This window comes from Rousettus aegyptiacus, unplaced genomic scaffold (genome assembly GCF_014176215.1).
Source record: "Rousettus aegyptiacus isolate mRouAeg1 unplaced genomic scaffold, mRouAeg1.p scaffold_m13_p_16, whole genome shotgun sequence".
Lineage (NCBI taxonomy): Eukaryota > Metazoa > Chordata > Mammalia > Chiroptera > Pteropodidae > Rousettus > Rousettus aegyptiacus.
Genome location: NW_023416291.1, coordinates 47095245 through 47120901, shown reverse-complemented (window position 1 = coordinate 47120901; position 25657 = coordinate 47095245). Strand labels below are relative to the sequence as shown.

Below are 25657 nucleotides of genomic sequence, written 5' to 3'. Positions count from 1 at the left end.
TTTTTTTTGTTGTTATTATTTTAGAAATGACCTAACAGAAATGACTCGGGGTCTGCTTCTCTCTTCTTTTCATGAATGTGTGGCATTTTTGATGTCATGAAAATAAACAATAGAACACTAGTTCAAAATTGTTAATCACTGCACTCAGAAGGAGTTTTTTATATTAAAATGTTGAAAACGTTAACTAATCCTTTGAAGAATCTCGTTTCATATATTTTATTATCACGAGGGCACATTCTTAACATATAAAGTTTATGAGAAGTTATTCCTAGTTAGTGTTACTCTGTGTCATGTCATATGTATAATTTTATAGGAATCTACAGTTCCCACACAGATTTTCATTCTGTGTGACTGTAAGGATATTCATTAACATGAAATACATAAGCTAAGACAGATTCTGAATGTTCCATTACTTTATAAGATATAAACATTGAACTTATATTTAACGAGTATTCTAAGGCCATCGAAAACCACTTTTTTGAATAAAAATTAAATTAAAAAGATTTTACTCTTTGCTTTTGCTTATGAATAGTTATAATTAATCAGAGAATTTCTATTTTTATTCACCACTTCTGTGTTTAGAGATGCTCTATTCTAGTAGTGCCATATTTTAAAAATACTTTAAACATTGGTGTTTCCGTAAGAAACCTTTCTTTGTTTAGTTTCTAAATGTTCGAAAGCAGGAACACAAACATAAACATTCACAATGACTTTGGAAATAATCCAGTGAGAATCCGCTACAGTGGTCTGTACAGAAACAGAAATATGACTAAATATATTTTTAAACAGGTGAAATCTTTGAGACATTTAGAGTATATTAGAGAGTTATTACTTTCCATTCTTTCTCTTTTTTCTCTCCTGGTAAATGAAAGTTGTAAGAAGAGATTGGGTTTAAATCTGTTTTCATTGGATACATAAGAATGCTAGTCTTTAAAAGAGACATTATTGTCTTGACCATGTATGACTGAACTCCAAGAGTATTTACCTTTACTTTTATACCTATTCATATTTCTATTCTAGAATATGCTTCTTAAAAATATAATTAGCACTTTATTTAAATGATTATAATTATTCTGTTTTAAAGAATGAATCGTATACAAAATGGAATTGGTTCAGTGGTAATCCGATCGATACCTGTCATGTCCAACAGAAGTTGGGATTCATGAGTTCTTTTTTTTCTCCTCCCCAAGGTCATACCATTCTCCTTGGCTAGTCTAGGTGGCTTATCAAGTGGTTACACCCACACCCACGTCCCTGAGGGATGTAAGCCACTGTTTACCATGCCTCTCTCAGCCCATGACTGCTGCAATAGAATTAAGCTCGGTCAAGAAAATATTATGGGCTTTGTCATTGTCCTCTTCCTCTTGCCCCATGTTTTGTGTGAAATCATCAGATTCTTCTGACTCTGCGTGTACACACCCCTAGGAACTCTTCTGTCTTGTCTAACGTTTCCATCAGCATGCCAGGCCAGGCTCTCGCCGCCTTTATCTGAACTAATCAGTAGCTTTCATACTGGCCTCTGGCATGCCACTCAACAGATTAATTTTTCTGGAACACTTTTAACATTACCCTCCACACAAAACCGTCAACGAATGGCCCCATCTTCCCTGGTGTTATTTCTCAAAGTGTGAGCTGTGGATTATCACATGAGAACGAGTGAGGAGTTAGAAAACAATGTCGATTTCTGGCCTTGAACTCCAATCCATTGGAACATATTCTCCGAAGATAGCGTTCATAAATCAGCGTTTTAACTAGCCTCCTGGGTGATGTTTACAAGCCTTAAAGTTAAGAGCCCCCCGCCCCTCAAAGTGTGGTTTCACCCTTCACTCCAGTCTCGTCAGCCTTGTCATTATTGCCCCATGACCACAGGCTCAGTTCTCTTTTCGTCTTCATTCAAGCTCTTTGCTGTTACTCCCTTCCCTCTACTCTTTTACTTTCTAAGAGCCAATCGACGTCCTTCATGCGTCCACTGTAAATACCGTAATGCTTCTTTGTATTCTGGGCAGGCAAACGTTACACATCAAATTTTTAGATGGCAGTATAATAAAATATAACACAAATCCGTCTACCTTCATGAAAAGTGGATAGTTGACATTCTGTCTCAGTGACTCATGGTAGGTACTATGAGCATAGATTATTGAAATCTGCAAAAATACACACCTACATTGTCATTAAGGTCACTGTGTTCTCCCATGGTTGTCTATGGGGTTCCTTCTCCAGCTGGTGGTATACTTATTTCCAAAAGCTTTGCTCAGTCCTCTTCTAGTTATCCATGGAAATAGCTGTAGGCTTCTGTGGAAGGACTGAGGACTCATTATCATGTATTTGTTTCAGGGTATTGCAAGATTCTTCCTCCTGGAAACCCAATAACTTCTTCAACATATAGGCTCTGAGTCTTAAAACAGACTTATATACTGAAGCTCAGTAAGGTATTTTTTTTTTTGAGGGGGGGAGGGGGGATGGGAGGTAAACACTCTCAATCTTCTGATTATAAAGCTTTCATATTTTTGATTGTGTACATTGAATAATACCCTTGGTTGGCTGCCCATATATTTCACCCCTTGGATGCCATGCTGTACTAACTATCTCATAACTCTCTGAGGGTCAAGCTTCCCGCAAATGACCATAGTCTTGCCTTGCATTATGGTAATTGCCTCCACATGGCTGATGGCAATTGAGCCTTATCCTACAACCTCTTATTTTTGGGGGGATTCTAGCATACTACCCATTGTTGTCACTGAGCCATTCTGTAACCCCATCCTGTGCCATCAATCTTGGCTTTCAACAGATCTTCACTTTTTAAAATTGTTTATTTTATTGAAATATACTTGACATCTACCGTTATGTTAGTTACTGTACACTACTTCTTAGTGAGGCTGGATCTCCTTTCACCAGCGTAGCATGTTCCTTACAGCCTTGGTAAATATCCTATCTTCAGGACCCTCCTATGTCGTATAGTCATCCGGTGGGTTTTCTATCTGAGCAAAGTACGCCCATTTGAGGATAGTTGCTTCTCTGAGCCTTTTAATCCCTCTGAGTTGGAAGTTCTGGCATTTCTCTCTTACATAAGGTACATCAGTACTTTATTCTAATAGCATGTTTGCATTATCTTCCCGTGTCCTTTCAAGGGTATCGAATACTGTATCTCAGGATAGTGCTTCCAAATTAATAAACTCTCTTGTATAACTTTATATCCTTAGAACTGAGTCTTCGAATCCTTTCTGGGCTCTGCCAAATACAACTTATCTAGGTTCTAAAGATCTTTTTGGATATAGTCCCTTGCCTCTTGTTTTAGGCCCAGCTCATCCTGGTCGGGCTATACTGTGCTTTAACACCAGTTTTGGGTTTATTGGCCAGGAAGAGAGGTGATGCCAGATCTTGAGGTTTACGTGGCTTTCAGGGAAATGTCACTGGCATCACCTTTAAACAAGAGGAGAGCACTAGTCATTTCTTCAAACTCAGAGGTTTCAAAGAAATCTGGAAGTTCAAGATTTTCAGGAGCATCAACCCATATTTCTCCATCCCATGTGTCAGGGTACTATTATTTTCCAAGTAGGATCTGACTTTGATGTAGCTGACCTGCTGAGACTAGGAGGACTGCCCTTTCTTGAGCCTTATAACTCTTAGAATTATTAGGTCCTGGACCTCATCTTTGATTTTTCTCTGTCATCAACCTGTTAGAGACGAGCGCATTCGATAAGCTGCCGAGAAGGCTTTCTGGCTTCCACTCATAATTGGTATTTACTTATAGATTGCTCTCTGTCTTTTGTTAGCATCAATAGAGTTCAGCATTAGGCACCTTATTTGCTGGCCTAAGAGTTACTATTTCCCTTATATTGCACAAAAGCCGACATATCACACCAACATACTTTTTTATGATCTATTTCACTGCAGGAGGAAGACTTAACCATTAAACTGTTATCTTACACCAGAGGCTATTTGCGCATGTTTATCTGTACCAATTTTGAACCAATTGTCACAGGTTGAGTTATTCAGAAAGCAGACTCTATATTGAAGATTAGCATGTGGGGGGGGGTAATCAGGAAGATTTCTTGAGTTACCAGTTGTGGAAAGGAAGGGAGGGAACCAGGATTGGATAGAGAATATTGGGCTATAATGTAGTCACAGTGAAGGTTCAGACAAATTTAGAGCTCTCATGTTAGAATGACCCATCAGAGATGTCCCAAGTTGGGTTGAGGGTTCTATACTATTATATATCCTTCTCTCTCAGTCATTGGATGCTAGCTACTTATGGCCAAGAGGGCTGACAGCTGAAGTCTTTCAATCAACAACCTTTCGAGCATCTGGGAGTAAATTCTCCAAACAGGAGGTGGGGCCTGGGCAGCCCATCAGAGCATCCCCTAAAAACACCATAGAAAAGACTCTAGTAGTGGTCCTCTCCCATCTCTCTCCATATTTGTAGGAGAAGTGGAGACAGAAAACTTCTAGGCTACTGTACAGAAAAAAAAAATCCACCCTTAAATATAATCCTATGCTCATACACATTTACAAGTCATTTCTGCCAACCATTTAAGGAATAAATAATCCTGTTCTTAAATACAGTGTCCAAGTGACTAGAAAAGAAATAATGTCTGCCAGCTCATTTTATGAAGGTACTGTAACTTTGATTCTAAGAGTAAACAATAATGAAAATATTATGGTCTGATCTCTTTTATTAATCAAAATGCTAAAATCCAAATTAGGAACATAAGAGGCTTCTTTGACCTGACAAAGAACCCTTTAGCTAAAAGAATGGTCAGTGGTAAAATATTAGAAGGCTTATCTTTAAAAGCTATGACAGGTATCCCTCCTATTAGTGCTTATTCTCAAGATTAAGATTTTAGGAATTGTGTAAAATAAAAAATGAGTTTACACACACACAGAGAAACTGGAAGGTGAACACAATTTATTACTTTCAGATGATAGAGAATTGTCTTTATAGGGAATATAAGAGATCTATTTGAGCTAGTGGAAATATTCAATGTATATGATGAGTACAGGATCAAAATATAAAATTCATTTTCTTATATACAAGAAACACTTAGAACAAATAATTCAAAACGTTAGTATTATAATGACAAAATCTAAAAGTCTATGAAGAAATAAATTCAACAAGGTATACATCAGATCTTTACAAAGAGAAAGTTATACCTTTGTGGGAAGGTGTAAATAAAACCAAAATAATTTGAAATACAATCATGAGTATGAAAACTAAATATCTTTAAAATGACAGTTTCTATATTGATTTATAGAGTCAATGCAATTATAATCAAGATCTCAAAAGGATTTTTCTTGTAGCTTGGTAATCTGCTTTTAAAATTCATATTGATAATCATATTGCTAAGAATAACTGAGAAAGTTTTGAAAATTAATCCTATTATATGTAAAGATTAATCATAAAGAGATCATTAGTAATACAATAGGATATTAAAGACTAACATACCAATGAAATTGAACGTATATGACAGGCAGCATTGAAGATATTTGGAGAAAGTATAGCCATTCTTCATATGGGGCTGGGAGAGTTAGTTATCCATGCAGAAGAAGATAAATTTTTTACCTTTCGCAAAAGAAAAAAATACTTCAATGTGGACTTAAGACATACAAGTGAAAAGTAAATATTTGAACTTAAGGAAATGTAAGAAACTATTTTTATGACCTCAACAAAAAATCTGTTGCTTAAATATGACTTAAATGCACAAAATATAAAGCAAAAGTATTGTACAATTTATGTTAAAATTAAATGCATTTACTTAAATTGAGTATGTTTAATAAATTGTAGTCAGTATAAACCAGAAACTACTGTAATGAGAAAAAAATTTAGTTTCCAGAGTATATCTACAATCAATGAACATAGGACAAACCTTCCAAAGAAAAAACATTCTGAAAGATGGAAATAGACCATTCGCGAAAGAAGTGTTCCAAGAATGTATGTACAAATACCCACTCTCACTAATTATCAGAAGGCATTTTGTAGAATCTATTTCTTTTTATACATATGTTTGTAAAATAAGTGAGTTGATTTCCTAGCGTCCCTCAAAGGTGTTCAATTGTTTTTTAGTGTTATTGGTAAACTAATGGACTTAAACATATTTGAGTATATGCTTCAATCCAGTTACTTATTATCATTATCAATGCTCGAATTGTCCCGGTTTTGGCCAGTGGAATCTTAATCAATAGTTTCTGAATCCTTTAACACGATGCTTTAATCTTTTGTAGCTTCATAGCTTTCTGGTATTGTAATATGTCCCAGGCTCATCTTATTCACTTCCTACCTCAAACTTAGACTTGGTCGAGTTTTTGTTGGTTTGTTTGTTTGTTTGTTTGTTTTTTACTGAGAAGTTTTCATGAGTGCTAGTGGTGTTTATTTCCACTCTGTTGCCGTTCATTTTTCTCAAGGCTTTTTTTGGGTCAGACCTAAGAAATATGTTTATATATTATTTTCATTACATTAAAATCATTAGATTATTTTATTATTTATTATTATTTACTGGACTTCTGTTCTGAGCTAGATATTGTGCTAGGTACTGGGGATTCAAAAATAATTAAGGCACAATCCCTTTCTCTAGAGATTAATAGAGTACATCATTGCATGGCGACTATAGTTTACAATACTCTATTACATATTAAAAAGTTGTAAAGAGTAGATTTTAAAAGTCTCCACCATAAAAAAACATAATTGAGCAGATGGATGCATAACTTACCTTATTGTGGTTATTATTTTGCAATACATACACATATAAAATCACTTCATTGTATACCTTAGACTCTCACAATGTTGTGTGTCAATTATTTCTCGATAAAGCTGGAAAAAATAATTTAGCGCACTAGATATGCTTTTTATTTATTTATTTTAATTTTTTTAATTTTTTAAATTAATTTCTCTTATGGTGATGTTGGTTAACAAAATCCAATAAGTTTCAGCTGTACACTTTAACAGTAAGGCGTGTATGTGTTTACAGTGTGTGTTCATCTCCCATAGTTAGATTTCTTTCTGGTATGCTTTTTAAACAACCGTTCAAAAGCAATTTTTAATTGACTAGTTAGCCTTCTATTTTTTCTGTTTTATCATTCAGAAACTGACAGTAGGCTGGGTATTTTAAGGCCACTTTGAATTATTGCAAGGAATATTAAAAATAGATTTCACTGCCGGATCTGTCACATTACCCTGGCAACTGCTCACGGGGCATCCAGTTTTATTAGTGCTAAACCTTTAGCTCTAACTACACATAATACCGAGTATCTATGAATGACAGTCCATCATTACAATTGGTTGCAACACTTGAATTACTTTTTCTTGGAGACCATGGCTGTAACAGTCATTTATTTGGTTCTTCACTAGACAGCACTAATGAAATTCAAGAAAAAAAAAATGAATTTAACACATTAGTTTTTAAAGGTGTTATTCTTTTGGGGGAGTTCTTTATTTATGACCTTTCTTTTTCAATTTTAGACATTGGTTTGTTTTATAAGCTCCAATGACTTTATTAAAGCGAATTAATATATAGATTTTTTAAATTCCAAGTGGATTATCCTGGTAAATATTAAAGATATAATTTTTGTTCATGATACAAATTTGGTAGTTCTTTTAACTTCTAAGTTATTCTCTTTTTAAAATTAACTGATCAATAATACCACAGAGAAATTGGAGGATTTATTTAATTTTCCCATTTATTTTATTACCTAAAATTTATACCAATATGAAATACTTAAAAATTTTAAATGATGTAATTAAGAACCTTGATTTCCTGGTATTTATAAAGATTTTATTTAGATAATATACGTATATTTATTTTGTATTTCAACATCAAGTTTCCTGTACTTTCTTATCTCTGGGCTTGAAACATTAAAAGCAAATTACTCAATAATATTAATAGGGCAACTAGATAATAAGCAGGGTCTTTGGTAGCTTTGTCTCTTCCAGTATGCGAGTTACGATGAACTTAATTTTCCCTTAGTAGATACTTCCTCTGCAGATCATTTCCATTTTCCAAATAAAGTATATTATCTTGATATGCCTGTGCAGATAACATCCTTGTTTCCACAAATCTAAAAATAAAGGAACCACCTATTCCTTCACATCCCACATAATTAAGATGGATAACCAGCATGACCTCAATTGAAATCTTTTAGCCAGGCGATGCTTTTGACTCAGCATCTTGGAACTCAAACAACCTGTGAGTGATAATCAACTGCTATATCATGTAAAGTGTAGATATTCTAATACAATTGTAAGCTTTTAAAAAGTAAATCCTATCAGCAGGTTACTAGTATGAATCAATGTTCTAGAATTTTCTGAGGCTCTAGAGGATAATGTTGATGAGAGTACTTTATTGATATTAAGCACCATATATTTGATATTAGTATAAATTACTGATACTTTATAGAGCTTTTAAAGAACAAGTTTAAAATGTCGAAAACAATATTGACTAGAGATATGTCACAGATCTTTCAACTTTTTGAAATATCTTTCAATTTTGTTATGGTGCGAATAAAGTTCTACTTAATTACCTTCCCAATTGTTTAAGTTCTCTAAGACTACGAAGAAAAGCAACAGAAATCTGTTATGTGGAGTCAGGTTTTTAAGATGTCAGTGAATTTGTAAATTTTGCAAAGTTTCTTTTGCTGAGTACATGCATGTTGTTTTGAGGGTTGTGGGACTTATTAACTGAAGTAAAAGCACCCCAGCCTTTGACTTGTGCCCATGAGGAAGTCTTTTACAACGACAAATAATAATCAGAAAGTGTGGAATGCAACATTTTCTCTCTCAGCTTATCACAACAGTAGACCAAATGAAAATGGATAAAAAATGGGAAAAAAGATTCTTCTCTTTGTGTAGAGGAGTCTAGCCAGTGGGTAAAACATAGCTACAATATAGAAAATAGTACATATGCATGAACAATCTTACTTCCAGGAAAGCATCAAGATTTACTCCAAGAGCTAGTGTCAATATTTAGAAAATAAACAAACTTAATTTTAAAAAAAAGTATCAGAGTTGATTCCTACTCTGGTCACAAATATAAACAAGTATAGGCCTAAGGGAAGAAAAAAACAAGTGTTTGCTCTGTCATTACAAGATGTATGATGGGAAATATAGATAAACCAAATTTGGTAATGGTTGATTATAGTATATTCATTATTTGAGCAGTATAAGAATGGCAATTTTTAAAAACACGAACTACAACAATTCATTTTATTAAAGCTTGCTCCAGAAAATAGACCGAAAACAACACTTTTTCAATATTTATTTTTATATTTCTTGATCTAAGTTTTTTTCTGTCAGTGTTTTCTCTTTTGAGACAAGGAGTTCAAAATGAATATTTGTGGTATGGGTGATATTTTAAAAATGTCCTGAGAAATCCTATCCACGGGCATTGTGGGCTATAAATGCAGATTGATATGGTATTTCAATGGATCTTTTGTTATGGGAAAAGTTTTGTTTTCTGACTTAAAAAGAGAGATATGTTTATTTGAAAATTTAACATTTAATCACATTCGTAATGTAAAATTGCTTTTGAAACGGGAAAATAAAACTTTAAAAAGACAACTTGCTGCTTGTGTCCTGTGTTCAGAATCTATCGATCAAGCTAGATTCATCTCCAAGCTCATTAATATTATGGAAAATGATAAAATGATTTTATTATCCAGTATCTCAATATTCTAGAGAAACATTCCTTGCTCTAGTATGGTGTATGTGTATACGTGTGTTCATGTTTATTTGTTTTGTATTTCAGATTGAACTTTTGATTTTATATTAATTACATTTTATTTTCTGATTCAGGAAATAGTCGAAAACTGTTTAACTATAGCAGCAGTTCTGTGTTCTTTGAAGGGACCTCTTAATTTAGAGTATGTTTGGATAGTTTCTTTTTAGTTTATTTGATAACCATTAATCCAAGCAGTATCTAACCTTTTATATGGCACCATGAAGACATCTTGTTTTAAAGGACCAGATAGAGTCATTTTACCCAGAAGCACCTTTCAACCTGGTTTATGAGGCAAAGATGAATAAACCATTTTATTTAGCTCATCATTTGTACTTAGCTAAGTGCACACATTTAAACTATAGTTTAGATGACTTTATTCAGTTTGTGTGATGGTGTATGGCAGAAGTGAAAATGCAGATCTTGGGGAAAAAGCCCTAAAACATTTAAATAAAACATTGCATGGGATGCTTTTTTCTGAACAACCACTAAAATAATTGGACTCCAAATATGTTCTTTTTTATTACTAGAAATTTAAAAAAGAAATGTACTACGTGACAAATATTCTTATCCTTATTTTTTGTAAGAGTATTTCTGAGAGTCTATATAAAAAATATCTTTATTTATTTTTTGTATTGTATCAAGAGCTTTTAAAATTTTAGATAATTGTTTCCCAAGCTTGGAAGTTAAATTAACTTTCACACATGCCATTTTGGGAGAAAATTTATTCTGTACATATGAAATGACACCAGAAAATTATTTTCTCAATTAAGTCATGTAACATTGTCTCCAAAATGTATATATAACTTTTGCCAAACCTTACTTTTCCTTGGGAATTTGCTTAGAGGTTGTCAATCATGTAAAAATAGTTGACTTTTGAGCCTTCAATGTTGCCCTTGTCTGAGGAAATTTTCACTAGGCCTTTATTGGAGGCTGAAACAGCTAAAGCAGCCTCGTTAGGACTTCACATGACATCATTATTCCTCTCTAAATCCAATATCAATAAAAGCAGAAAGTTTAAACTGTATATGGGAAACTTGTAATAAGCAATTGTTCTTGGCTATTGTTAAATCTTTGCACTGTCTCTCCAAACCCATAAATCTCAAGATAACTGATCTGTTAGTTCAGTCATGTATTTCCCGAGCATCTTCGTGTAGCGTTTAGAGAAAACGGGACACATTTCATATAACTATACTTAATACATACTACTGAAATGAAAAAGAAAGGCAGCCGCCTTTTAATTGTTTTAATACAAAGAATGTAGTGGTAATTCCCCCTAGAGTGAAAGAATTTGAAATACCTTCTTTGGAATGGTCAAACATCTAGTATTCTGGAACTTCAAGAAAATTTATGAAGTATGTAGCATGCCTAGCCTCGTTTTAGTTATAGACAACTTATACCCTATTCCATCATTCATATTTTTTTGTGTGTGCCTCAAAACATCTGTGAGGACCTAGTGTATGTCAGACACTCTAGCAGTGAGAGTTTAATGATGAGTAGCCCTTGCTTCCTGTGGTCAATATTTGTTAAATTAGATAGAGCAATCAGACCATGGAAACCCATTATGAAGTATTGTATGTTTGCCCATTACTGACAGACCACAATTGGATGAGACACCTAAGGATTAATTGGGGAGACAAGGTTTCTGGGAAGGCTTTCTGTAGGTAATGCCTGAGGAGGCTCTATCAACTTGTCTACGCAGTGTGCTTTCAAGCAGTAACCAGCTGTCATATTGCTTAGTGTTAATTCACGTTAATATATTCATCTTCTTGAGGGTATTTAGCTTGTGAGTATTTTCTCCCAAGTCTTTGCTTTTGGCAAAAATAGTGGTCCTTTACTTTGTGTGATGCTTTTTAAACAATCTATTGTGGACCTCTCCTCTACAAAACATGTGGTGATTCTGTTTATAAACACATACATATTTTTTTTTTCACACAGCTTTTAGGAAATTACAGACTTGAAGCCTCCTTAAGCTGGTCCCTGAACCCCAGCTTCAAAACTGAAAGGCTAAAAATCACTGGGGACTCGAGGAGTTAGTGGAACAGACTTGATTTACAGTTAGAGTGTAGGGAATCACAGTCTCAGACTGTCTCCTACTGTACACTCTTTATAAAATGGGGTTCTCTTTCTGCCTATTATAAAAAAAGAATTCTTTCTTCATCTCCGACTAAAAAAAAAAAATTTTTTTTTGTAGTATTATGAATGCAAATAGCCTCCAGGAGAAAAATAAAACTTGTGGTTTTCCATGTAGTTTAGAAATCGTTCTTGACATTTTATTATGGCCTATTGGTTAGCTCCCACCCTATTTTGACCATAAGAATCCTAGCAGAATTCCAGATAGTAAATATTCGAATTACACTTGAGCATTTGCCTGGTGCTGTCATTTATAACCAATGTCCTATATTGCTTTCAGTTCTGCTATTAGTAACCTCAAATTACTGTATTAAATGGAGCCAATGAGTGGTGATTCATAGTTTTTCATCGTTTTAAAACTGTTTTTAATTTTGTTTTTTGATGAAAACGAAATAGAAAATACCATACAGAAAAAAAAAAAAACCCAAAACCCAAAAATATAAAACTCCTAAGTGGACTTGAGAATTACAAATATCTTGAAGCCTGAATAACAAATATGTGTTAGATAATAATGCAAATTCCAAATCCATATTAATATAAATGTCATGGTCTAACTTGCTATGCCAACGAGTAAATACTTCCGCGTGCAGCAATAGGACACTTAGATTTAAATAGAGGAGGAATTAGAAATCTATAAATTATGCAATATAAAGAAGAAATTGTGCATTTTAAACTATGTGATAGGTTGAACTTCTAAGATGTCAATTTTTTCTATTGACAATATCATATTTAAAAGTATGTAACTTAACAGTGTATCAAGTCTGCACATGAATGAATTGGTCTAGTCACTTAGCACTGCTTGTTCTCAAAGAATTATTTGTTCTTTTCCCGAAACAATTCATGGCATATTCAGAACTTCCAAGCTATTCTGAAGCTATTAGTTCAGAAAAAATAGCAATAAATAAAAAATGGCCTTATCTACTCCAGAACAGTTTTGTCTCCTTTTAAGAATCATCTGGCCTTGTGCCTTTTCTTGTCCCCAGAAGTAATGTTTTTGCTTCTGTGAACTGTTATATATCCTTGGCTCCTCATCTGTCTTTGATATAATCCATCAAGACATGAATCCTATTGCATGTGAAAAGTCATTACAAGAAAACAAAAATCTAAAACACATTTGGCTTTTATTTTATTCATGCTACTTTTATTATATAAATACAGTACTGACAAACTGTTTTTTTCTTGGTCGAGTGCTTCAGCTTTCAAGTCAATGAGCTGATTCAGAGAGAAGTAAAAGTTTATTCTTGTAGAAAAAAATACTACTAATAAAGATGATGACGATGATAATTATTTGTGGTAATGGGAGCTTGTTAAAAATGTAGGGGTTGAGGCCTCTCTCTGGACCTGTTAAATGAGGGCCTACATTTTAACCAGATCCACTGTGATTCCTATGCAAATTAATGTTAGAGAAGCCCTGTTTTAGTGCCTCGAGTTGCCCCCTAGCACTAAGAAAGGAAGAGCCAGGCTGAGAGTCCCTGCCAAACAGTGCCCACAACTATTTGCATAGTAAATACACATGGTGGAAGATTGAAATAATTAGCAAACTTGGTTTTACTTTAAAGTACCGTGAAATCTTGGGGGGGAAATAAAAGACTGCAAAATTTATTTTTATGAAAACTAACAAGCCTTTTATATAATTGCAAAATATTTTATTTAGACCGGCCATCTATTTCATGGGATGTCCGACTTTAGGGACAGTGAGTGGAGCATCAGCGTTTTTTGTTGCCTGTGTGTGAAGCTGATGAGAATCTGGATTCAATTTTAGGCATCAAGACCAACCGCTTAGCCCATGCTATAAACTTTTTACAGACTTTTCATTACTTTGTCTCTACGATAGTGAAAGATAGGAAGCATCTTTCTACTTCTACAGACTGACATCCCACTAGCAGTAGGACAGAAGAGAGGGGTTAATGAAGGAATTCTAATTCTAATGAAGGTTTTTTTCCCCCGTATATTGAACTGATTTTTACTTTCTTCCTTTCTGGATTTACACATGAACTTAGCCTCTTCTTATCCCATGTCAAATTTTTATGAGGAAACTAAACTGGGTAAACAATTTTATATGATAAACCTTTGATCAAAGCCTAAAGCATTATACAGCTTTCAGAAATGAAATTTAAATTTCACAAATTAACTAATTTTATTAACTGGCTTTTTTATAGTTAAAATTCATCAATATTGAAGTTTGAATCCAGTAAAGGACAGAGATTTGAAAAACATGAATATGTAAATTTTTAATGTATTTCCCTCTCCCTTTTCATTTTGCAGAAGAAAAATCTGACAAAAATTTTTAAAAAGAAAATTTATAAACCTGTATCAAGAAACAAATATCTTGGAATTTCCAAGGCATTTGTCAATGTTCTACTATTTCATAATAATTTATTCTTTCTTTTAAGTTTCCTATTTCTTAAAGTTATTATATTTTGACATCTGGTTGTACTATGGGATTGATTAGTCTAGCTTTGGACTCAAATAAACAAGAAGGACAGTTTTTATTTTGTTTTGTTTTGCTATTGTATAATTCTGACTTTAAAAGAGAAATTTACATACTGGTTATAAATACTCTTTCACAGTTTTTCACAGCGGTTTACAGAGACTTTTAAGTAGCATAAAAGACTGGGTATAAAAGATAAAGGTGGCGAGTTCTCAGATTATAGGGTAGTGACTTTGAAGCTTCTGAAAATATGGACAATGTTTTATTTGTCATTAAATATCAAAGGCCTGGCACTTAGTCATTGCTAAGTAAATGTAGACTTAAATATTACTTTTCGTAGTTATGTATAAATTTTTTGGGACTCAGAGGCAATGTCATTTTTAGAAAAAGTTCATTAAAAATTTGATAAATTTGATAAATAACAGCATGCTGTTCTTTTGCCTTGATTGTTCCTTGCTTTACAAAGTGATCGCAGAACATGTTTTAGTTTTTATACCTCTTCTACCTGTCAGTGAAGACCTGCTTCTGGCCACAAGCATCCAATATAAATGCACACATTCTTATCAGATTTTGTTTGCAAATTAGTTCACGGTTACCGGTTTCTCTTTTCTTTGAACCCCCCCTAAATCAGTGACTATTTCATTCAAGGAAATGATATTAGCCCCCACAGCACAAACCAAAGTAAAAAAATGTGGTAATGCCATTTTCCAGGTGGCTTATAGTATACTGTAAAAGGTTCGATATATTCAATTATAATTACTTTCTGAAATATCTGTTTATATATGCACCACATTTCTATATGTTAGCAGTATTTTTCTAATTAGCTTTATTTGCATTTTGTTTGCTTTTGAATATTTTACATTTTAATCGAACTTTTCTCTTTTAGCTGTGTTTTGGGGTGATATTGCCTTAGATGATGAAGACTTAAATATCTTTCAAATAGATAGAACAATTGACCTTACACAGAACCCTTTTGGAAAACTTGGACATACCTCAGGTATGACTGATTATTTGATTCAATTTGCATTTCTTTTGGAAAAAAATATACTCTTTACATGCTATACATACTCTTTGGATCACTTTTAATGTCTCTCTGATCAACTTTAATTTCCTAGACACAAATGAGCTTATTTAGAAATTTAAGATCTGTTCATAGTTGTCATTTAATTAATTAATTAAACAAACGTGTGGTGGTGTTTACTATATATTAGGCCCGATAAGTGCTTTGCATTCTCATAACTCTTTGAATCCTCATAACAACCCCATGAGGGTAGCTGCCCAGATAATTGTGATTTACAAGTGAGGAGATCGAGGATTAGGTTAGATAGTTTGCTTATTATCACATAACCCGGAAGTATCTGAGTTAGGACCAAAATTCAGTTATGAGGCTGGCCAGATTTCACACTTTTGAGCTTTACATTCGATTGTCTCCCATTTGCAGTTACAAAATGTAAATTATTTGTAGAGTAATTATACACAAACTTATTTAGAAAAATCCATCTATCTATATGATTTTTATGAAAACCCATAAGACAATTTTAGTTTTAGTTGTCTGACATGATTTAGTTGTGTCCGTCTGAGACTTGAAATATCTGAAAAGTTATTTGATTCTCATTTTAAAATATTTTTATTAAAATTTAAAAGTCCTTGTATTATCTCAATATAATTTAATTCTATATTTTATTTTGGAGAAAATTGCAATGTTAAAAATGCTTTCTATAGTTATAATTTTTAAAAAATTGTTCACTCTCATGCTTTTTGATCTCTTCAAATCTCCTTTCATGCCCAAATCTAGTTTTATTTTCTTCTAGCTTATGGGGGAAAATATATATGTGTGTGTGTGTGTGTGTGTGTGTGTGTGTGTGTGTGTGTGTGTGTATTGCAGACAAGAGTTAGACTTAAGAGTTTTTACTGTGAATTAATATCTCTTTTTGCCCATAATTTACTTTTATTGCAGCTCTTTTTTTTATAACGAATTTCAAACATAGAGAAAAGTTCATAGGACACTTCAAGAAGCACCAATACAATAGTCTTCCTACTTATAAGATCCAGCAATTGCTAAGTTCACCACATTTGCACTTTATGCGTATACGCATACATGCATAAGTGTGAAGACAACATTTTGGAATTAACTGCAGACCACATAGCATTTTGAAATTAAGTAGGTTGGCCTGCACTTCTTAAGAATAAGGACATTTTCCTGTATAATCAAAACACCACTACCACGAATAAGGAATTTATGTAAGATAATAAAACTTAAAGAACTTATTTAAAATAATAACACTACTTTAAAAATAGAATGCCCTAGCCTTTGTTATATGTGGTGACAGCCTTTTCTGAAACATGCATCAAATGTGATCAGTGTGATCGCAGACAGTACCTCCCTGTAGGACATGTTTATTGACATCTGTCCAGTTTCTGTCTCACGCTTAACACGGCTGCAGACAATAGATTCGGGAAAAGAGAGCAATGGTACAATTTGGCAAAATTCTAGATTTCTCATGTTACATTTTCATTTTTTTAGAAATTTTCGTTAGCTTCAAGCTTTATTCAAGTTATGTCTTTAACCCATTGTCCCCTCCCCTACTTTGTATTGGGTGGCATTCATTTTCTGTGCATAAAAAAAAATTAATACTATTTAATTTTTGTCATTTCATTTATAGTGAAGCTCTGAAATTGTAATAGTTGGAAAAAAACATTATTTTAGATAAATAGCGTAAAACATTTACTGTCAATCATAACATACATATATTCTAAATCTATATGTGAAAGGTACACGAGTTTGAGAGTAACTTGCACTATTCAATTGAATTTCAGACAATTGTATTTTAAATAATATTAAAGTATTACATGTTTTATTTTTTCTTACCCTTTCTTTTCTCTTGTTAGTTTGTGCTGAATTAATTATATTTCTTATTTCTTCATTTAGAATCTATTGTCTTTCTCATAAATATTTATTTAGTTAGTATATCTTTATTTTGTTTTTAGAATATGTGAGAAATAACAACCTATTTTATTAATTTCCTTTTTTCTATTTCAATGAACTTCCTCCGCAGAATTTTACTTCAGTTGCTATAAAACTCATTCAGAATTTCTAAGTATAAAGACATTATTTACTTTGTCTTGAAACAGTGTTTCTTTCGAGTTTGTAATTACTCTTATCCTTATAATAACCTTAATTCTAAGACATTTCTTTTTTCTCACAATTAACTTCCTTCTAAATCTATTTATAGGTATTTCAGTCCTATCGAATATGAAATATAATTGTTACGTAAGAGTCAGTTCAAACGCATAAATGCCATCTTTTAAAAATATTTCTTATAACTGCTTAAAAATGAATACATTTAAGTATTACCTCATCTTTCTAAAATGTTCAATGAAAAAAATTTCAAAAATTCTTCTCAAGGGGCACAGGAAAAATGTGACCATGTAATGCAGATAATTAAACATTGTTAGTCAGCGAACAAGCACGTTAACCTATTTACCTTATAAGGTCTTAATTGATTTTTTCCTATAAGGGCCTTATATGGTAATAATTTTATAATTATTTTTTAATTAGCTTCCTAGGTAAATAAGTTTCAGTATTAATTTCAAAAGGGGAAAAACAGGTACTGGAAGGAAATAGTTCAAAGTCTAAGAACAGTTTTCTGTTTTCATGGATTTCTGGCCCTCATTCATTGTTTTAGCCCTAAGAGACTCACGAGCCACATACTCTTAGCAGTACAAATTCATCTGCACTTGTTCTGATACCATTATTGGTCATATTCGTTGTTTCCTGAGTGATACCTTTTTGTTATTTGTCTATTATTTGCCCCAGAAGAAGGGAGAATAGGAATTGATTTGTGAGAGCGTTTTATTAAGTTCCTGGAATGAGAATCAGAAGACTTAGTTTTCATCAAATGATCTTTCTCACTTATGACAAGAATCTACCTTTTCTAGTCTTTGCTGTTAAAATTATGAGAAGACGTATTTCCTTACCCTGACCCTCTCCTTTACCTTTTGAGTTACAAATTCTTTACATCTGTTTTTATAAATTTTGCAAATTACATAGCATTACAGAAATGTGTTTTGTGCTGAACATCTTTTTTTGAGTCTTCCTTGTGACTTTTTTTCTAATTATGTGTTACTGGTTTTTATAAATTATAGAAACTAATTTTCAAAATTTATTTGAATATATTATAAAATATATGCTTTTAGTAGTATTTTAAAATTGATCAAAGCTTCGGAGCAACACTCGACCATACATTTGTTTTTATGTTTTTATTCCCATTTGCTGATTTGGCATCTGAAGTATTTGGTTTGCATTGGGGAATAGCTGGAATGCAATCAACAGGACAGAACAACTTGCTGTCATCTTCTTTAACATTAAGTGATGTCATGGTCACAGTGAAGAAAAAAGTCTCAGACTGTAAACAGATGACTCAGTTTCTGTGATGCCCAAATAAAGTCATGTAGATTGCTCTCTGGATCCCCCCAATTGACTTGGTTTTAGTTACTGAAATTTGTTTTTGTAGAGTTTTTATCCTCTTCTAAGATTTGATGAATATTCATGACTCTAACCTTAAGATCACATAAAAAAAAGATGTTAAAAGAGAAATCAATGTAGCCTATCACTATTGTTTATTTACTAAAACTTTCAAATACAGCAAGTTTAACTTAACTATTTTCTTTTATTCTTTAAGGTGGATATGGAGACCACAGTATGTCAAAGAAACGAGGGGCCCTCTACCAACTTATAGACAGGATAAGAAGAATTGGCTCTGGTATATCAATGTTTAAAGTTGCAGGCGCTTGACTTGATGTACAGTAAATATTATACTCATAGCAGTTCAGTTTGCCATTATGATGCCAAGTATGCGAAGGACATATACTAAGAAAGAGTACTTTATTTTTATTTTGTTAGTTGGTATTCGATGCGAGTTTTTTAGAACTTAATTTGTGCAATTGAAATATTTTAACTTATTTTCAGTTTCTTTTTTAAAAAATATATTAGGTATTTATTTTATTGTTGATATTTATTTCCAGTAAATTGGGTTTCACACTAAGGTATTTTTATCAAGCATGGAACTACACCAATTTTAATCAAATGAAAACTATTATGGCTGTTTTGAAATAAAATTTAAAGTAAATTGATAAACTGATTTATTAGATTAAAAAATAATTGAACATTTTTTCGACTCTTCCAAAAATATACGTAGGAAAACTGCCTTCTGGTTTCATAATTAGTTAATATTTATGGTATTGAATTTATTAACCCCTGTTTGTAGATTTGAGTTGTTTTTTAAAAAATATGTTCAAAGTTCATATTCTAACACCCTTTAAATTGAAGGATTATTAAATTGATGCTATTTACTTTCAAATATTAATTTTCCCAAGCAAAGATGCTTTGCTCTGGGATATTAAAAAGACATGTTAGAGACACAGACATGGGGGCATATATTCAATATTTATTGTGTCTGAAGAATATATTTGTGGTAGGATATTTATGTCAACAGTGATGGATAAGAAAAAATAATTATGCAAATTTCAGAAAAAATAGAACAGTAACAGATATTTAAGAAAGGTTACCCAGACAAGTTAACAACTACAGATTTGAAAGCTGCTGTAGAATAGACTGTGTTGTATGTTAACCCGCTCACCTTGTGCACTGATATGCTGTGTTCCAGGGGACTTATGGAGACAGATAGCTCATTGTCTCAGAAGTCTGAGACTTTGTCTGTCTTAATGTTATTTCATTTACTGTCTCTATAATGTGAGAGTTATAATTTTAATCTATACTACAGAATATCTATCCTGAATAAAGGATTCGGGACTTAGCAGGAGTAAAAAGAGTTTTGATTAGCATAGGACTTTATAACAATGTCTGTTTTCTTCTGGTGGTGAATTTCTTAGTGATCTAGTAAAGTGGAATCCTTACGTAAAAGAATTTTTCTGTCGCCTACGAGTCTGCCTGACTTCTATCTGCCGCAGGCTGACGTATGAAAATTCATCAAAATTTGCTCAGAGAGTGTTAATAAATGGTATTTTGACGTGAAATACTTAAATATTTGAATGCTTTCTTCTAGTATGTAATATACATGAAGCTTTTCTTTGATGCGTTTTGACTTCAGGCATACTTATACAAATATGTAAATAAGACATTTTAACTTTTGTCCTTTAAGAGGTAAATGATTTCCTGACCGAGGACTCTGTTTCACAGAATCTTTTAAATGTCACTGCAGGCTTGGAGCCAAACAACACAGTTAAGGAAAAAGTACCTCTAAAATTCTCAGGGCAAAATGAGAAAAATCGAGTCCCTAGAGCTGCTACGTCGAGAACAGACAGAATATGGCCTGGAGGCGTTATTCCTTATGTTATAGGAGGCAACTTCACTGGTAAGATATTCCCAGCCTGTCTGTTGTAAAAAAAAGAAATAGATAATTAGCATACAGGTTAAGAGTACCTTTTTATAAAATATTAATCTATAAAATCAAACTTGAGAAATAATCCCCTCACCTCGTTTGTTAGTATAGAATGTGCTGTAATTGAAAAACATCTTCAGTCTTGACTTCTAAGAGTCTCAAGTACTGTTCCAGTTTTCAAACTGACTGTTCAATGTGCCCATTCAATCCGGAGGCCGATTTCTCTTCAACTGACAGGAAGAATGTGTGTCCATTTATAGAGCCTCGTGCACACATATTTGTAGACATAGTAAGCGCGAACCTTCTGGTTACAAAGTGGGTGTCCTTCCTTAACGACGACTCCCTCGTGGTGCTCTTAGGCTAGTGTTTGGTAGATGACAGTGGTGGCGTCTGAATCGCCCAGCCAGACTCGTGACGGGGGAGCCAGCATCTAGCACCTGTCTCTGGGGCAGACACTGTTTTGGTAATGTCTCACTATTCTTCCAGGCAGCCAGCGAGCCATGTTCAAGCAGGCCATGAGGCACTGGGAAAAGCACACGTGTGTGACTTTCATTGAAAGAAGTGATGAAGAGAGTTACATTGTATTCACATACAGGCCGTGTGGGTAAGTAGAAACAGGGAATGACTTTAGTAAATTGAGTAAATCCACAGGTAGGATTCATTTCCTATGATTTGCTTAGTACTTTGCCCATGAGACAGTAGGAATTTTACATAAGAAAATATTATATTCTCGATAAGTCTATTCTTTGATCGCAGATCTTTGTGCGTCTACCTCAAGTGTAGTCCTCAATCTCCTGAGCCACTTCCTTTTGTGTTCTAACTAGACAGTGACATTGCTAATGTCCTGCTTCCCTGACTTAGAAACTTCGGTGTCATTCATCGCCTAGTAATTCTGTTGTGCTTCCTCTAAAATCTATGCAGTAAGTGTCTATCGATATTCACTGTGTCTTTTAGTTTCCACTTCTATTCTATTTATGGTCTATTTATGTCATTTCACACCTTGTCTATTCCAATAGCTCTCCTGTTTTGTCTCACCAATTCGCTGCCACTAGAATTAGCTTCATAAAATCCTGCTCACAGCCAGAAACCACATTTTTTTTTTTGACATTCTTTAGTGTTTCTTCCTATTATAATGATGTCTACTAGATTTGCTTCTTACAGGGTGGTAAGGACTACTCTCTCTCTCCATAACAACTGTTGTGTAAGTTGTGAAAATGCTGTGTGAAATTCAGATGGCTGTTTCTATGGCAATCTGCCGATGCGCATTATTAGTGTTTGACCAGTTCAAAGGCTTAGAGAATACAGTGCTCTGTAAACTTATTTCAAAAGAGAATACACTCATCTCACCCTTATAAAAAAAACATACGTCGGTCTCCTGGAACACATTTTGGGAAATGCTAGCCTGAGAATAAAATCCAAATTCCTTGATATGACATTTAAGGAATGCCATGAACTTACCACGACTTCCGTTTACAGATTCTTATGCTACCACATCTCTCCACAAATCCCATAATCTGGCCGAGTTACATTCATAGCGGTTCTTCAAGCAATGCTGTATGCTTTGAAATACGTTTTATTGCGAAAGTTTTCAAACTTCTCACTCCCGTATTCCAGTTCGTTGGAACTTATATTTAAATCGTTGTTTAAATCCAGCTTCAATTTTTGTTTGTGTGGTAAGAATATTTGATAGGGTGTACTGTCCACACAGCATCACATCAGGAGGACCTGCCACTTTAGTAATGACGCAATTGATTAGTACATTCAAGCGGTGACAGCCAGGTAAAGTTCCCATCATTGCAAAATAGTGATTTCATGTTGTTCCTTTTTTTACTCCTTCTACATTTACTACCTGAAATTCTTTCATAAGGAGACTATTTCTCTAATCAGTTATTTGAATATCCTCCAGTATAGTTTGTATAGAAAAATAAAAAGAAATGCTTAAGTTCTTTGGAGGAATTAGTTCTTGCATTAATGACATGTATTTTTGGGGAGGAAAGATGTATTTTAGTAGGTATGGAAGTGGTTGTCATCTGGCTTTGTGCTACCATATTTTCCTAGGTTAACTAACTTAAGGTTATTTCAGCCCTGAGTGACATTAACAAAAATTATACATTATTACCTTTTATACATTTTTTGATAGTGCCACAAATTTTTAGTTATGACTTATTCAAGCAATGTTTTCTTCTAAATTACTCTAATTTTAACTTGATATGGTTTGGTTACTTTTGAAAGCCTCCTAGTTCTTCATGTCTATTTAATATTTAAAAGTCCATATCTAAACTGTCCTTTTTTCCTTCTGGTGTTTAATAGGACTGGATATAGCACAGCTGATATATTTCTAAATACATAATGTATTTAGATCACTGTATCTTTCTTCTTTCCCACCCTTTGATTTTGTATCTATCTAAAGCACTAATTGCTTTTTATTTTATTGTTTAATTTCTGTTTGTAACAAATTCATATTTATATTCACTTTCTTCTATTCATTTAGCTCTTTTCAAAGTTTTATATTTTATTTGTTTTATCTTGCTCAAATATTTTTTCCCCATTCACTGTCATTTCTCTGTGTTTTTGCTTGTGATACCTTAGTTGCTTGGAATGCCTTTACTTTTCTTTTTCACCACTGGAAATCCTTCACATACTTTATTCTCACTCATTCCTGAGCTGCCCAGAGTGGGACTTTGCTCCGTCCACAGCTATAATAGTTACATTTCCACTGCTGGTTCAGCTGTCTGCCTTCATCAGTGATGAGGGGAGGCAGCTTATCTCCATGGCCATCGTGACACCGAGCACATTGCTTTACAAGTAGAGACCAAGGAAATGTTGAAAATTTACACATTGGCTAAAGAACATTGTGTGTAATCCTAAAATAGAAGGCTGTAAGAATTTAAAGAAATATTAAAGAACATGTACTTCACAGCCTTGGAACTTGTTTATCTTATAACTGGAAATCATTATTTTGCAAAAATACATGTCATTAGTGTAAGAACTAATTCCTCCAAAGAAATTTGTAGCTTATCACCCTCTCAAGCATTTCTCCCACACTCTAGTCCCTGTCTCTGGTGGCCACCCGTCTGTTCTCTGTATCTATTGAGCTCTACTATGTGCAAAGCTATATTCTAGGGGCTAGAGATGCAGCAGCGAACAAAGCACAGAAAGCTTACATTCTAGGGCAGGGAAGCAGGAAAAAAAAAAAAACCATGAAAATAAATTCAATATAAAATGTAATAATAGACCATCAATTTTAGGACAAAAAGCAAAGCAATCTAAGTATACTAGAGAACATTTGTGCAAAATGAGGGAATGAGACATATGGCTACCTGGGATAACAGAGTTCTTGGCAGAGGGAGTAAGCAGCAAAAAGGCTGTGAGCTCAAGGCACAGCAAGGACCGCATGGTTTGAGTAGAGTGACGGGGGCAATAGTAAGAGATGACATCTGCATGGTGAGATGTTTGTGGTGAAGATCGTGTCGGATCTTATAGTATTTTTTAAGGACTTTAGATTTCCCGCTAAGTGATAGAAAGGACCTGTATTAGTCAGCTGAAGCAATTATGCCATGTAATAATTAGTATGTCAGGGGTCAAACGACCACCTTTTTTTTTTTTTTTTTTTTTTTTTTTCCACAGGACCGTTGTAGAAAGCATCAAATGTAGTTTTGCTTTTCATTATGGGACCCCATCTTATTTATCGGAAAGGGCTATGGGTGAAACGATGGTTCAAAAAAAAAGTAAAAGAAAAAGAAAAAAGGTGTTTTTGATTAAATACATTGACCACACGCCTTGACTATATCCAGGATTTTGAAAGCAGAGTGCTTTCTTCTATGGATATAACCCATAGATTACATTCAGCAAGAATGACTGAATATGGGTAATTTAGTTACTACACAATTATTAAGTATTTCAGTTTTGTTACTGTTGCTATATGGTTGCAAATGTTTCAGTTTAAATTTAAAATTTGCAATTTTTGTGTTTTTTAATATATAATACTTAACTAATATTAGGTATGTAATAAGTAACTATATATGGATTACAACATACTGTTTTAGAAAAAAATGCCTCGGGGCAAAAACAGAATTCCCTTATTTTTTGTGTACCAGTTATTTCTCTTTCTATGATTGATTTGTTAAGCTTAATTAACTTATAATAGAGTCATAAATAATAAGTCCAATTAGTTCATTTAACTAGCATGGTGTAGGTTAAAATTCTTAGGCATTTTAAAGCTTACAAAACAATTAGAATGACAGTGCGTGTTTGTGGGCAACCAAAGGGTGATCAAATGTACTTACTCTGGGAACTGAAATTAGTTGAAATTTCTTTTAATCATTTGGGAAATTAATTTTTGGCAATTTTCTCTTTTCATTTAACAAAATAGAAGAGGTGTTTGGTGTCTGGTGCATCATGATTCCCAACTATTCAATACCAATTATTTAGTGCCTTCTTATTGCTATCTGGAGGAGTGGTCCTGTAGATAAGCTATTTTAATGTGAACCCTAATTATCGAAGTTTTAGATATAATTTTATTTATATATGTACTTGTAGTTACTATATTATTATACCACTTAAAACTTAAAGTGGATATCTCTGTGTGCCCACCCTTGCACATGTGTGTGCTCTCTCTCACACACATATTAGTGCGCACACACACACACAAAACGAATAAATGGAACGTCTATATTTTGAGTAGAAAAACATAATCAAATATGTATAAATGTCAAAAAATTGAGAAAAATTTGCAGAAAGATACTGTGGATGTTTTACATTTTGAGAGTCCAGGAGCTTCTTTCAGAAGGTAAAATAGAATGTCACACTTAAATGTCAGCCTGATCATTTGAAACAATCTCATAAATCTCATATTCCTATCAGTTGTCATTTTTTCTTCACCAGTTAACCATTAACTTAGATAATTCACATTTTAAAACTAATTTTCCTCAATTGAGTTTCTTTAGAAGTTTCCTTCTTAAAAAGAAATCTCCCATGACTAGGAAAAG

At 33.4% G+C, this 25657-nt stretch overlaps 1 protein-coding gene across 2 annotated transcripts in view; it reads left to right on the top strand.

The window, feature by feature from the left end:
• The window catches only part of TLL1 (tolloid like 1), a 164342-nt gene that overhangs the window by 60097 nt on the left and 78588 nt on the right, over nucleotides 1-25657 (top strand). For both annotated transcript variants that reach the window (XM_016121109.2, XM_016121108.2), the window contains 4 exons: nucleotides 15155-15265; nucleotides 18951-19031; nucleotides 20490-20642; nucleotides 21156-21273. In XM_016121109.2, coding sequence (XP_015976595.2) covers nucleotides 15155-15265; nucleotides 18951-19031; nucleotides 20490-20642; nucleotides 21156-21273 — 463 coding nt within the window. The remainder of the gene's footprint in view (nucleotides 1-15154; nucleotides 15266-18950; nucleotides 19032-20489; nucleotides 20643-21155; nucleotides 21274-25657) is intronic.